Consider the following 14,466-nt stretch of genomic DNA (forward strand, 5'->3'; position numbering starts at 1 on the left):
TGTATATTGGTTGTATACATTTAATTTTATAGACATTTTTCGTATATAGTATGTATACATTTAATTTTATGGATATATTACACTTATTTGTAGATATGATACACTTAATCATGTATTTATTGTTCAACCCAAGAAGGCATTGAATGCCAATGATGGCTGTAGACATTATGGTTTGTCCTTGTAATAATTTTCAATCTATATTATAATATATATATATATATAGATATATTTTGAGTTCATACATCTTATCTATATCTAGATACAAAAAATTATCTAAGCACAACACTGGTAACAGGTGATGTTTGATTAATTTTAATAATTTTGAATATTTCTGTTAACCAACTTAGTAAATATCCTTTAGTGAATACACCTTTATATATACTTATACGAACGTAGTCTCCAATTTTTAATTAAATTTTTTTTTTAATAATATTACGTGTTTTTATTTCTACCGATGTTGGATCTGCATCAGCTTATACAAGCGAAATTCCTGTTGTTCTATGTTTTGTATTATTATACTCGTTAATCAACGAAGGTAAAATAGCAGTCCAATTGTGAGACCCTCGTGCAGTAAACTCTCTAAACATTTTTTCTTTTAATGTTCAGTTGAAACGTTCTATAATACACGCTTTCATGGTGCTATACGTTGAATATTTGCGTATATTATCCTTTTTTATCAATGCATCGAATGTTGTATTATAAAACTCTTTTCCATTATTGAGTTGTAATAGTTTTGGTGAACGTTTGAATAGTATTTTTGACATTGCATTTGAAACTTCTTTAGCAGTTTTTGATTTTAATGCTATCGCCCATGCAAATTTCGTAAAACAGTCAATGACGCATAGAATATATTAAAAACTTTTTTTTTTTTAATGTAGTATCATTTTAACCAGATTGGCTTGCCATAGATCATTAATCCCGTAAACATTAACTGTATGTTTTGTATAATTTTTTCTAGCAGGTTTTTGTAGTTCAAGCGCAATATCCCGCTTAGACATTTGGAATATATTTTATTAACTCGGCTTCGCGTAATTCTTAACGATTTGATTAAAAACGATCGACTAGCTCGTTGGGGTCGTTCCAGTATACTAAATTATGTTTTTGTAATTGCATAAAAAGTCCATTACCAGATGGGAATAATATATTAATTATTTCTGAGTATTTATTTCCACCTTTTTTTAATTTTTTTTCCGTTCTGACGTTAAATGAGCCGATGTTTGAATTAATATAGATTTATATGTTTTTAAATCGTTTTCAGTGTATAATTTTGGAACTTTCGAAAATATTAAACTAGAAAGACCTTGTGTTAATGGGTATGAGAAATCATCGATAAATATTGTATTTCCGATAAGTTTAATTTCTTTTTTTCCTAAATGTACTGCTTTATTTGCTTGTATTTTAGGACTATATGTCTTGTTTATGCTATAAGAATCCATCAGATCGTTTATTTAAAAAAATGTGTATCTTCAATATCGTTTTTAGAAACTTGAATATTTATGTTCAATGTCGAATGTTGTATTTCGTTTAACGGTTCGATAATCGGTTTTAATGTTTCTGTTACTATTGAATGAATATCAGCTTTTCCGTGTTTTAATGCTATGTACTTGCGTTTAATATTTTCTTTGGCTTTAATCAATTCTTCGAGTACTTTACCGCTAGCTTCCATGATTATGAATGACAGGTTTTTTAAAAACCGATAGCTTGTATAATAACAAATCTATTGAATCCATGACGATATAGGCCATTGTCGCGTTCACAGTCTTTGTTTATTACGATAAACTCAAATCTCCCTTTACGCCAACACGTTGTACAAAAATCTTTAAATTCCGAGTATGACATATCACCAGAGCAATGCTCATTGTAAACATGCTTTAGTTGGTTTCATCTTATTTAAATTATACAAAAAAATTAGCATTATCGCATAAAAGTTATTTCGGTACTTTTGAATAACTCTGAGCCAGATAGAAAACATCTATTATATTATGCCTACCCCTGGAATAGTAAGTTCTTGCGGTCTTTTGATTTTCTGTAATGATATCATCAAAACACAGAGTTGGGTAAAGCTTTTCAGGTTCGATAACTTGGTCGTTTTCGTAGAACGTAAATAATTGTACTCCATTGAAGTCCGATAAAATTTTACTCGATATTTTATATTTAGGTTGATCTAGAGTTTTTGAATATATGTAAATGTTATGAAATCTTATTCCGTTTATATTAGTTAATAATACGAAAATTAAATTCGTTTTTCCGCAACCGGATGTACTCACAATAAGTGCACGTATTGTATTAGGTAGAAGCGCTCCATTTCTATTGTTTTGAAATGAAGTAGGTGGATCTACGTTTTCAACTGTGAGCTTAGTTTCTTGTTTAATAAATTTCATTTTTAATATAAATATCAATGTTAAGATGAAAATGTCATCAGTACACAATGTCACTCGCTCGAAGAAGCAACAAGAATAAAGGTGGTAGGCTTGTTAATACGCTTATAAACAAATTGCCGGTCGAGCTTCACGTACCTAGTAAGGTTAATATATTATAAGCAATGTTATCATAGTTTAAAAAAAAAAATTTGTAGGTTATCAATATTGTGGACCTGGAAAAAAATTAAAAAAACCATTAGATCGTGGAGATAAAGGTATAAACCCTTTAGATTCTGCATGTAGAGAGCACGATATCACATACGAACGTAGTTATTCTATTACAGATTGTAACGTAGCCGATCGTATATTAAAACAGCGGGCCCGGGATAGGTTAAAATCGAAAGATTCTAGTTTAAAAGAAAAAGCAGTAGCTTGGGATGTAACTACCGCCATGAAGGCAAAACGTTAACTTGGCGGTGGCTGTGGTTTTAAAGCGGGCATCAAAGCAAATAAAAACGTTATAAAGAAAAATATTGGAGAAAAAAATTTACTAAAAAATGTATAGCCACCGCACGAAAAACATTTAAATCTCCAAAGACAAAAATTCCAAGAATAGTAAAAATACCAAAAAAAAAGGAGGTGTGTTACCACTTATTCCGATATTTGCTGGGTTATCAGCTCTAGGAGCTCTGACTAGTGGTGTTGCCAACGTTGTTAAGGTTGCTAATGAATTTAAGAGAAATACCCTCTCGCATTTGGATAATTGTCTATATCTTACACCGTATAAAGACAACTCGTACAAAATAGGAAATGGTCTATATCACACACCGTATAAAAATGGAGGGGGTGTAAAAACGAAAAAAACCGAAAAAAAACTAATATCTACGTTACCCAAGAGAGCGTTGTACGATTTCGAACTTATAAAAATCACTCGTTTAATTAAAATTCCACATTTCACCGGTGTATTTAGCAGAGATAAGTTGCCCGTACGTCCTAAACGATTAGAATCAGCGATTGTTAACCTGGTTACGGAAAACGGTACAGGAGCGCATTGGGTAGCGGCGTATAAAAAAATCGGAAACCAAGTCAAATACTATGATAGTTTTGGAAATTTACCACCTCCACTAGAAATACAAAAATATTTTCACGGATGCAACATTAATTACAATTATAATACAGATCAGAGATTTAATACATCAAACTATGGACACTTGTGTATAAAATTTCTATTATGTACACGATAACGTTAAACGGAAACTCGAGTGAATTGTCATATGACATTTTTCTACCTTTAGAAGTAGAAAATACAGCATAAATATGTCTTTTGAGCTTTCTAACAAATAATTGAATTCCAAACATAGAACCTGGGTGTAATAGCGTAGGTTTTTGTAATTTAATCAATCAAATTGATTTCGTTATTATACCAATGGGTTCATATAAATTGAATGATTTAGAATATGTTATAAATAAATTGAAGCCGGACTTTATAACTTTTTTCGAATTGAAATCAGATAGTAACACTTTAAAGTGTAAAGTTTAGTGTAGTCATGAAATAGACTTTTCAGTCGTGAACAGTATAGCTCTATTGTTGAGTTTTAGAAATGTTGTATACACTATTAGTGCTACTCATACATCTGAAAATATAGTCAACATAATGAAAATAAACTGTATAAAAATAGAGTGCAACTTAATAACCAGCTCATTTTGTGACGGATCGCCTAGCCAAACTATACATAAATTTTATCAAACTGTTGCTGCGGGCTATAAAACTGTAGAGGTTTCTAGGCATTTAGTTTTTTATAGTCTTAATACTACATCGATAAACAAGGTTGATATCGTACTAAAAGATCATAAATATCGATTGATAAATCTACATGGCGAGCTAATTACGATTCGTTTACAAATAACACGTAGATAACATGGCGCCCAAGTTTAATATAAATACGGCTACCATCAAAAAACCTGTCATTAAAGTGCCTACAGTTAAGAAGTCAACACCTATATCCAAGCCGAAAAAGAACGAAATCAAGCTCACGAAAAACAATTTAAAATTTCTTCGTTCACTACAATAATGGATGACACATACTTAGATGTAACAGCCGGCTATGTGGACGAATGTCAGATAACATTCGTTCGTTCACACCGTATTCAAACACGTCTTTTTCACACAACGATGAGATTAGAATAAATATTCAAAATATGGATTCTTACACTTTACCGTGTGAAAGTTTTATTTACATTGAAAGAAAGGTACAAAAACTAGCCGATACTGTTGGAGAAGTACGTTTTTCGAATAATGGTTTGGCATTTTTATTCTCCGAAATGCGATATGAAATAAATATAATAGAAATACAAAAATTAAAATCACCTGGAATGTCGTCTTGTTTAAAAGGATTCTGCTTCTATACTCCAAGTTACTTGAATACGTTAGACAACTGTGCTTGGGACTCGGAAATGGACGGTGATGATAATAAAAATTTTATGACCGACGATGTATTTACCGGATGCATCCCTCTAAAATATTTATTCGGATTTTGCGAAGATTATAAAAAATATTACTTAATTGTAATCAACAACTTATTTTAAATCGTTCGTCTACCGATTTGGATGCAATATGTGTTGCGGGTACCGAAGCCACCGAAAACGTCGTGAAAAATAAAAAAATTACGATTGAACAATATGGAAGATGCCTATCAGGGTCTCTGATAAAAAAAAATTAAAACTGTTAAAAGTAATAGATTCACGTAAAACGATATCATGTGCGTTCAGAACCTGGGATTTATGTGAATATCCAGTACTCCCTAGAAATACTTCACATTCATGGACGATAAAATCTAGCAGCTTGCTTGAAAAACCTAGATTTATTTTGTTTAGGTTACAAACAGATCGAAAAAAAATATAGAAAACGACGCTAAATGGTTCGATCACTGTCAACTAAAAAATCTTAAGATAAACTTAAATTCTGAAGTGTTTCCATGTGAAGACTTTCGAGCTAATTTTATAAAAAATACGACTAGCTTACTATTCAAAGCTTATACAGACTTTCAAATTCATATTATGAAAGAGATTATTGTGAACCATTATTATCAAAACATATTTTTTAAAACTATGTTACAATCGCCGTTGTTGATTTGTCGCACCGGAATGATAACGATAAATCGTCAAGCATAGACTTACGAATAGAATTTTAAATAGATACAATTATACCATTAAATACTGCAGCTTATTGTTTAATACTACATAACCAGATTGTAACTGTATAATCCGTTTAGCAGTGATGTTAGAAAACTGTAATTTTTTTTTCTACATTGTAAATATTTTGTATATTTTGTAAATATTTTTTATATTATTCTGTAACCTTATAATTAATAAAAAAAAACTTTTTTTTAAAAAATATCACTTGTTTTAATTTTACACAAATATCATACACAGTACATCGTTAAATAGAATGTCGTCTTGCGGGTTTAGATACCGTGAATTTGGCATACTGCGGTCCGTATGGTCCATCATTTTCATCTGTATAGCTTGGCGGTGACGAAAAGGACAGAGATAAAATAACAAATTGACTTTCCTAAAATATTTTATATTAAAATATACGTTTTTTTTTTATAAGTTAGATTTTTATATTACTTGTTTGAATATACTGTAAAACGTTGGCGGAGAAAAAATCTTAGAACACTCTTAGAAATATCCCTATAAAATGTAAAATATTAATATCGGGTTTAAATAAAAAAAAATAATATTTTCTTACCTCATCTTTTTCTAAATCTTCCATCCATCTCTGTGCGATATGATTAGCTGCATATAATTGTAGCTCACTTGTGAAATTGCAGTCGGCGATACCAATAACATATGTTGAAATGAAAACGTTGTTAATACTTTTCACGTGGTTTGTCATCTCTTCAAGTGATCTGCTAGCTAACTCGATGCTTGATTTTAAGTATGCTGCGATTTGGTTAATTTGTTGCATTATGAGTGGTTTAATGGTTTTAGTTTTTCTTTCGACGGTCTCAAAAATAGTCCATTCTTAATATTGTAACTGTAATAAATCGCTACGATTTAACAGAATACGACATCCATCTTGAATTTTATACTCTATAACGAGCATATTCTCTCCTTGGTACATCATACTAGATATCGACATTGAATCGGAATCCAAAAATAAATTTCGCTTATACTTTTGTGGTTGGTTGAGTATAAATGATAAAATGTTTCCCATAAGTCTGTATATGCGTTTGAGAAAATTGGGCGAAATATTTACAAAACGTGACGGCGTTATAATATGAATCACTGTGTTGAATTTATCTGCCGGATCGAGTCCAATGTTCAAAAACTTGCGAAACGAAAAATCAAGGGAGGAAGTTAGTGTAATCAATTAGTTTAGTTGGTGGTGCATATGAATATTTCTTGTAAACAGCACTCATGTTTTCAATCGAACCAGCCATGTTCAAAATTTTTATTTTAAACACTGAAAAAATAATTATCTACGAAAAATTAAACAACACACTTGACCGAACGAATAGTGAAGACGCACTGATTTCATTTTAGACTCTGAATCCCCTACAAAGTATATCTTATGGCGGAGATTTATCGACAGGACTCTACAGGTTTATTAGGGTGTATTGTTGAATGTTTGCATGTAAGAACATGCGTTATTAAGCGTTACGATTTCACTTGTGCATTGTTTTCATAAATATTATTCGTATAGCGAGTGAAATTATTCAAAAAATGTAAACGGTAATATAATATGTTATAACTGATTGTCGGCCGGCAATGTGTGATAACTATTTGTACCGGCATGAAGACTAGAATAAGGAGATCAAACTCCGCTTCTGATAACGGCCACAGGTGGTGCTGTGTATGCTAAGGTTGCTACTTTAACCCGCGTAGATAGGGACATACTCGACTTTATTACATTTAAACAATAATCGTATTTAAATTATTCAAAATACGACAATATATCTAATAATATGTGATAACTGATTTTGGCCGGTAATATGTGATAACTATTTGTTACCGGGTAATATATCTGATAACATGAGATAACTGGTTGACGACGGCGGTGGACCATGATGGGGGTGGGTACGGGGAGAGTAATCCTCAACGGCGGCGCGGCGGCGGTGAGGATTGAGGATTGAGGCAGTTCTTGAATGCCCCAAATCATCCTACTTTAATAAATTCATCTTAAGATATTTTTCTTACATTATATTATAAACAATTATTATATCAGCCATAACAATAGCAATCATAATATATTTACTTATATTTTTTTTTTTGTATTCATCGAATAGTCTACATTTTTCAAAATGTTCTGTCAATTCAGTTGAATCGATGCAAAATCTAACAATATCTTCCGATATCAATTTAATTGCTTCATAGTTTAATAATCTATCCTAGTTAAATAATAGTTTCACATAGTTAAAGTTATAATTAGTTCATAGTTAAATAATATTTTTATTATGATACTAAGAAAAAAATTAATACTGATATAAAGTTATCAAATTATGATAATCTGTTACTCTGTTAGATTCTATATGAAATAAATAACAAACGCATTTATCTTACAATGATGGATATATATGTTTATTGTTATTTATTTATTTTAATCTTTAACATTGTGATTTTACTGATTTTAGTACGTTGCTATTGCCTATAATTATTATCTTTACATTTTCAATCTTGAAATTGAGCTATTTATATATATATATATATTTAAAATCGGCGTTACAAGTCCGCCAAAAGTGCAAACAAATGGGATATTGACCGATCATCAACACATTTTGTACAAAAAAAAAATGTCATACATGTTTATTAAAAATACTATAAGATTTCGAAAAACAATACTATATTATAATATTTTATTAAATTAAGTAATAGAACATTGTACTTATACAGAAGTTGTTTTATGGTTGGATAAATACGTATTGATATATTTGAATAAGTACATATAATATATAAATATATATTTTTTTTTACTCAACTCTACTTTTCGACAAAATCAATTTTGTATTTTGGTGTAACTTTTATGTCTATGTTTAGAATGTTTAAAAAATATATACATGATAATTTTTTATATATAATATTAACTCGTGTTGATCACTTTAAAGAATTTTTTATAAGTTTTGTACCCATTACTCATTGTAAAAAGAGGTAACCAAGAGCGATTTCATCGAATTTTTTATAGTACAAATGGCAGTTTTTAGGATAACTGGCCAAAAAAGCAAAAAAAAAAAAAATTGTGAATTATAAAATATCGAAAATAAAAATAACGAAACTAAATTATAGTGAAAAATAATACATCAAATGATTAGGAGAAAACTCTAGCTTTTATAGTAAATGGTGAACAGGGAATAGAGAAAAATTATAACTAAAAGCTACAATTAGTTAAGATAGGTAATGTTTCTGAAAAATGGTCTGAATAGATTACATATAGATACAATATTTGAATGTAAAATTTATTATACATATTTTATAATTTATATGTATATATATTTAAATATAGTACATTGATTGTATTTTTTTTTTTTGTTATGTTTTTATAATTTATAATAATATTTTATTAATATGGTTATTGACATTATTTCATAAATTATTAATATAATTCATTTAGTATCAATATTATGTATTTTACGTACGCGTAAACTGAATAGTTTATACCTATCTACTTACCAATATCGACATAATGACATTGATGACATGCATATTGAAATAGTGCATAGCTTACACATATACAATACACATTTTATTTGTATATTTAATGATAGTAATATTTGAAGTTTTTAACCATTTAACAGCATTTTAATAAAATGTTATATCATAACTTTATTATTTATACTTTTTCTGAAGGTTAAAATTACAAATGTACTTACTTCTGTGGATAAGACTGGCCGTTTAATCGCTTCAAATAAATAGCTTACTTTTTCATAGTGATTTTGGCTTTTATGATAAAATACTAAGAACTTGTACATAGAAATATAACGTTTATACAAAGGATCGTCGTCTATGGACAACCATAATTGATCATTCGTTAACCATTTTTTAAATTTATTCTTTTCATCTTCATCAATGCTCTAAGGATTATGTAATAAAATAAATTATTCAAGCCAAAAAAGAAAATAAATATAATGTGATTGTCGTTAAATATGTATGGTAGGGCCATCTCTAATGAAAATTGTTTACTTTATTTTATATCAAACTAACCAATTAGCAATTATATTTTGATTTGTTAAGTCAAGAAGTTCAAACCAATTTAGGGACTGGTCTCTGGAACTAAAACACCTAAGTTATATCAGTAAGTACCAATCAAGCTAGTAAAAACAAAGAGATTGCTTTAGAGTGAGTGGATCGTGTAAAGATCGTCACCTGTATTACAGGAAAATATGGAAAGGTGCATACGATATTATTTATTACAATTAAATAATACAAATAACATGACCAAAATAACAAGCAAATGCGCAATCAAGTAGAAAATAATAATATCACAGACTTGTTTAGATCACGTTAACAGATAATAAATATAAACATAATATACTAATCGTACATGGTGAAATCTAACCTAGGTTAATCGGACATCGCCCGACTTGCGGCCCAAAGAAACCTTTTTACCTTTTCACTTATCCCGATCGCGATCCATACATTGTAGGTAGGAAATACAATTTAAGTGGTCATCAAAACTAAATAAATATTGTGATTGTGTCCTATACGCATTTTTACATAAATATAACTATCAGACTCACACGATCACCAATATTCAGCGTGGTAATTTCCAGTCAATTAAAGATAAAAAGAGGAGATAAACTAAGATTACTAGGTTGTACATAGTTGTATATTGTGCCGTTAGTGTTGTTTGGTTTTTCGTTATATATAAAGTCTAAATGATAGAAATCCACAAAATGGTAAGCGAAAAAAAAAATAAATGTTAGTAATATTTAAATATAAATTTCGATTTCATTAGCAAATGAAATATAAAAATGGTATTGTACGAATGAAAAGTTTTAAAAGTTTTGATAAACCAGTGGTTCCCAACCGAGGGGGGAGGAATTTAGATTCTGTTCGGGGAAATATACTATATAGTGATGATGGAATTACAAAAATAATTATATTATATTACAACGTTACAACGTGTAAAATTGGAATCACTATATTAGTTTTAGAAAAAGGTAAGAAAAAAACGGTCTCGAATTACTCATTTAATTTACTTATATCATTTATATTTGATATTAATATTTTTGTTTTTATATTCAACAACTTTTTAAAATGATGAAAATAATAAAAATAAATAGTTGTATATTTTATAATATATAGTTATTTTGTATGGTTTATTTGTACTACTAAAAAAAATTCTAATTTAAGAAGGGGGAATGTGATTTTAGTAAATGTGCAAGGGGGGCGTAGAATGAAAAGGTTGGGAACCACTGTGTTAAACGATACAATAAAGAAATATTGTAATAAGCCAAAGTAAATTTGACGTTAATAATCACAATCCTAAAGCCAATACTGATCAGATATTAAAACGTCAACAAATATGTAATGATATTCAAAGAAAGGCAATTGAAAATATTTGTGAGCGACCGTCAAAATTAATTCATGGTGGTTTAAAATAAAGTTGTGAGTTCATACATAATTTATAATTTCGCATACATACGTATTGTTTGTGACAACATTTTTCTTTTCGATTATATTAACAGGAGTTGAGAGTATCACCACAACAGATGTGAATTGATTTCGAAAATGAATTCATCCAGCTAAATCCTTCCGGCTAAACCAACCAATATTCAAGAGGTGCATGACGATTTAAGGTCCATTGATATCAAAATAAACGAAGGTGAACAATTTTTACTTATCAACGATAATATTAAGAATTTTATTCTATTTTCATGTGAAAGTAAAGTTTATCATTAATTTCTCAAGTTTATGCTGTACTAAATATTTTTGTCAATTATTTACTATCCGTGCATTGAATAATAATGGTCATTATTATCCTATTGTTTATTTTTATTATCAGATAAAAATTTTGAAAGCTATCAAAATGTATTTAATGGACTTATAGAACAGTGTAATACATTTAATTTTAGTTTTTTAGCCCGACGTAATATTCGTAGATTTTGAAACATCTATACACAAGGCAATTCGTTTAAGCTAGTATATAGTTCCATCTAGGCCAATCGCAGTGGTGAAAAATACAATCTTTAGGGTTAAGTATAGATTATAAAGACAAAGATAGCGAAATAGGCAAGTTTTTAACATATATATTTCGATTACTATCTTTAGAACCGAAAATGGTAAGGGAATGTTTTGCCATAGATTTAATTTCTATACAGCCTTCAACGGTTAAAATACAATTATTATGTGATTATTTAGCAGAAACTTATACTGACGATAATTCCGATTTTCCGCCTAATGTATGGGATACTTGTAGTTCTAGTATGTACAATGTACTTTACAACAGACGTACGTGAAAGTTTCCATTCTAAATTTAATTAATTATTTTAAACATCACAACCAAGTATATATACATTTTTGGATATATTAAAACAATGTCAAACCGATGCCAAAATTAAAATGCAATCTATAGTCTGTGCTCCTCGAGAAACAACTAAACAAATGAATAAAAAAAAAAATTAAAGAAACTCAAATAAAAAAATAACTTGATTTTACAGGACTGATCTAATTCCAACTAAACAACGGGTACCTCATTTCATATTATGTACGAATATAGTTCTGAAATTTTATATTTAAATATAAGTGTAGAATATAGCTATTTATATACATAACAGTCAACAGTTATTTAAATACATAGTTAAATTCAAAAACCACACAATTTCTTATTACTTAAAAATATATTATTTATTATTATAAATAAAAATATAATTCATCACAAGAATTACAAGAGTTCAATTTATACGTTAAGTTAAAAATGTCATCCTCTACGTAAAAATGGGTCATTTTTTAATTGGGAGGGTAATAAGACTATCACGATTTTAATAGAACTTATACCTTTGATAAATTGTTCGGTAAACTAGGTGAAAGTTTTTAACGTTGCAATAGGTCGATTAACTATTTTGTTTATTCTTATTTTTCTTTTTTAGTCAAAATTATTAAATTTTTATTATTGAAATGCTGTTTTAACTAAATGTTTATATTAGCGTTATCTATTTACGATTAAATTTTCAAAAAATGTTGACCTTTTTTAAGCTATTTATAGACAATTGAAATTTTCGATTTTTCTAAGTTTTTTTTAGAAATGCCGATAAAAAAAATTTGCATTCCAAAAAGTCTTTAAAATTTAATAGATGGTTTATCTTAAGTTGTACTTATCGTAGTAAAAAAAAATCAAAAATCGTTAGTTACAATTTTTGTTTATAAGCATTTAAAGTTCAAATGTTTACGAAATATCAAAATCGAGAAAATATGCTAGGAATTTTGAAGTTGAAAATTCATAAAATTTTTGTGATTTATACCTAAGGTTAAAAACTCAATACAATGTTTACCATAACTTTTTCTTTAAATAACTGTAAAAAAAATTTCCATCGTAAATATAGAAAAAATTTTATGAGCGTATAAAATTTATATTTAATTTATTAAATTATTATATTAGATTCTATAGTTATGGGCACTTTGTCCTATTGTTAATTTATTGGTTACTATTAGATTTTATTATTTAGTTCTTCTAGTCGTCTAAATTGTTTAGTTTTTTGTTACATTAATATTTTTTTTTAAAACCTTTGGTCAAGTAATTTTCTGCTATACCTACTTTTAGATTCTGAATGAAGTGAGGAATGTATTGATTTTTGTGTCTGTCATCACGTCAATTTTTACGCATAATCAGTTTTCGACAAAATCAATTTTTCTTCATGAAATTTGTTTTTTTACGAAATCGAGTAAAATAACGATATATTATTATTACTAATAATATAATATATCCTACTAATTATTCTAGACTTCAGAATCGTTTTTCGTATACAATGATACCTGTCACTGCATTTAAATTTAACACAGCCATTATAGTGACTTACTCATCTCCATCTTTACTATACAGCAGAGAGATATCCAATTAATCACCTTTTTTATATATTGAATATACTTACATAGTCCAAAAAATATCTTCGAAACAATAATACTGCTGAACTGGGGAACGATCCGTAACCAGATTTATTAAATTCCTCTTCTGCTTTTAATAAATCATTAATTTTATTTACTATATTTATATTCTCCTTATTTAGACATTTCATTATATCTATTTCTAATTTTAGAAATAGTATATGCCATACTGTTGCATGCTTTTTGTATTCTTCATTTTCATCAAAATATAATAAATAATTATTCTTATAATGATTCAAACCTGACAACACAAATCTCATTTTTAATAACATTATAAATATATTAAATAGTAATAATAAGTCCCTTTTATCAGTGATTAAGATTTATAATGGAAGTTTTTATAATTATCTGGCTATTGGTTAATGGTATCCTTTCAATTGATCGCATGACAATTTTTTGAAAACTAAAAATTATGTTACTCATAAATATACATTAAAAAAATATGTCAAATAAAATTGCTAAATAAATAGCAAGACATATTAATATAAATATGTAATGCAACATATAATGAACATTGTGGCACAGAATTATAAAGTAAATAGGACTAGATATATGTACAGTCGTATTAATAATCTAAGAGGGAACTACAAAAAGAAAGAAAGATTTCTGAGATACGAAGATGTCTCATTTGCTATGCAGATGACACGGCCCTTGTTGTGATAGGAAATACTTGGAAGGAAATTTTCTACAAAATCCAGACTGATATTAAATGTAAAAAATATGGCTATTATATATAATAGTTTATTTTTAAATTTAGAGAAAAATCTTATCATACCTCATTACCTTGTTAACAATGATTTCCTAAATATTGATCACATTTTATTACATTCTACAAATTGTACTAACCTTGGCCAATGCTCTTGCGAAAATATGTTAAAAATTAGTTTTAATGTAAAACTTTTAGGTATTGAAATGTTGTATAATCTAAGATGAATAGAGCATATTAACACACTTACTACAAAAATAGCAAAATTCTCTTATGCTTTTAAATAACTTAGGTCCATTG

The 14,466-nt window shown here is 28.3% G+C and overlaps 1 protein-coding gene across 6 annotated transcripts in view; it reads right to left on the reverse strand.

The window, feature by feature from the left end:
• The window catches only part of LOC113559621, a 71,460-nt gene that overhangs the window by 16,466 nt on the left and 40,528 nt on the right, over positions 1-14,466 (reverse strand). For 4 of the 6 annotated variants that reach the window (XM_026965369.1, XM_026965365.1, XM_026965364.1 and 1 more), the window contains 3 exons: positions 13,448-13,701; positions 9,230-9,430; positions 7,621-7,753 (listed from right to left, as the gene is read on the reverse strand). In XM_026965369.1, the coding sequence (XP_026821170.1) occupies positions 7,621-7,753; positions 9,230-9,430; positions 13,448-13,701 (588 nt within the window). The remainder of the gene's footprint in view (positions 1-7,620; positions 7,754-9,229; positions 9,431-13,447; positions 13,702-14,466) is intronic. The other 2 variants (XM_026965370.1, XM_026965366.1) reach the window with 2 other exon arrangements.

Source organism: Rhopalosiphum maidis, chromosome 3 (genome assembly GCF_003676215.2).
Source record: "Rhopalosiphum maidis isolate BTI-1 chromosome 3, ASM367621v3, whole genome shotgun sequence".
In the NCBI taxonomy this organism is placed as follows: domain Eukaryota; kingdom Metazoa; phylum Arthropoda; class Insecta; order Hemiptera; family Aphididae; genus Rhopalosiphum; species Rhopalosiphum maidis.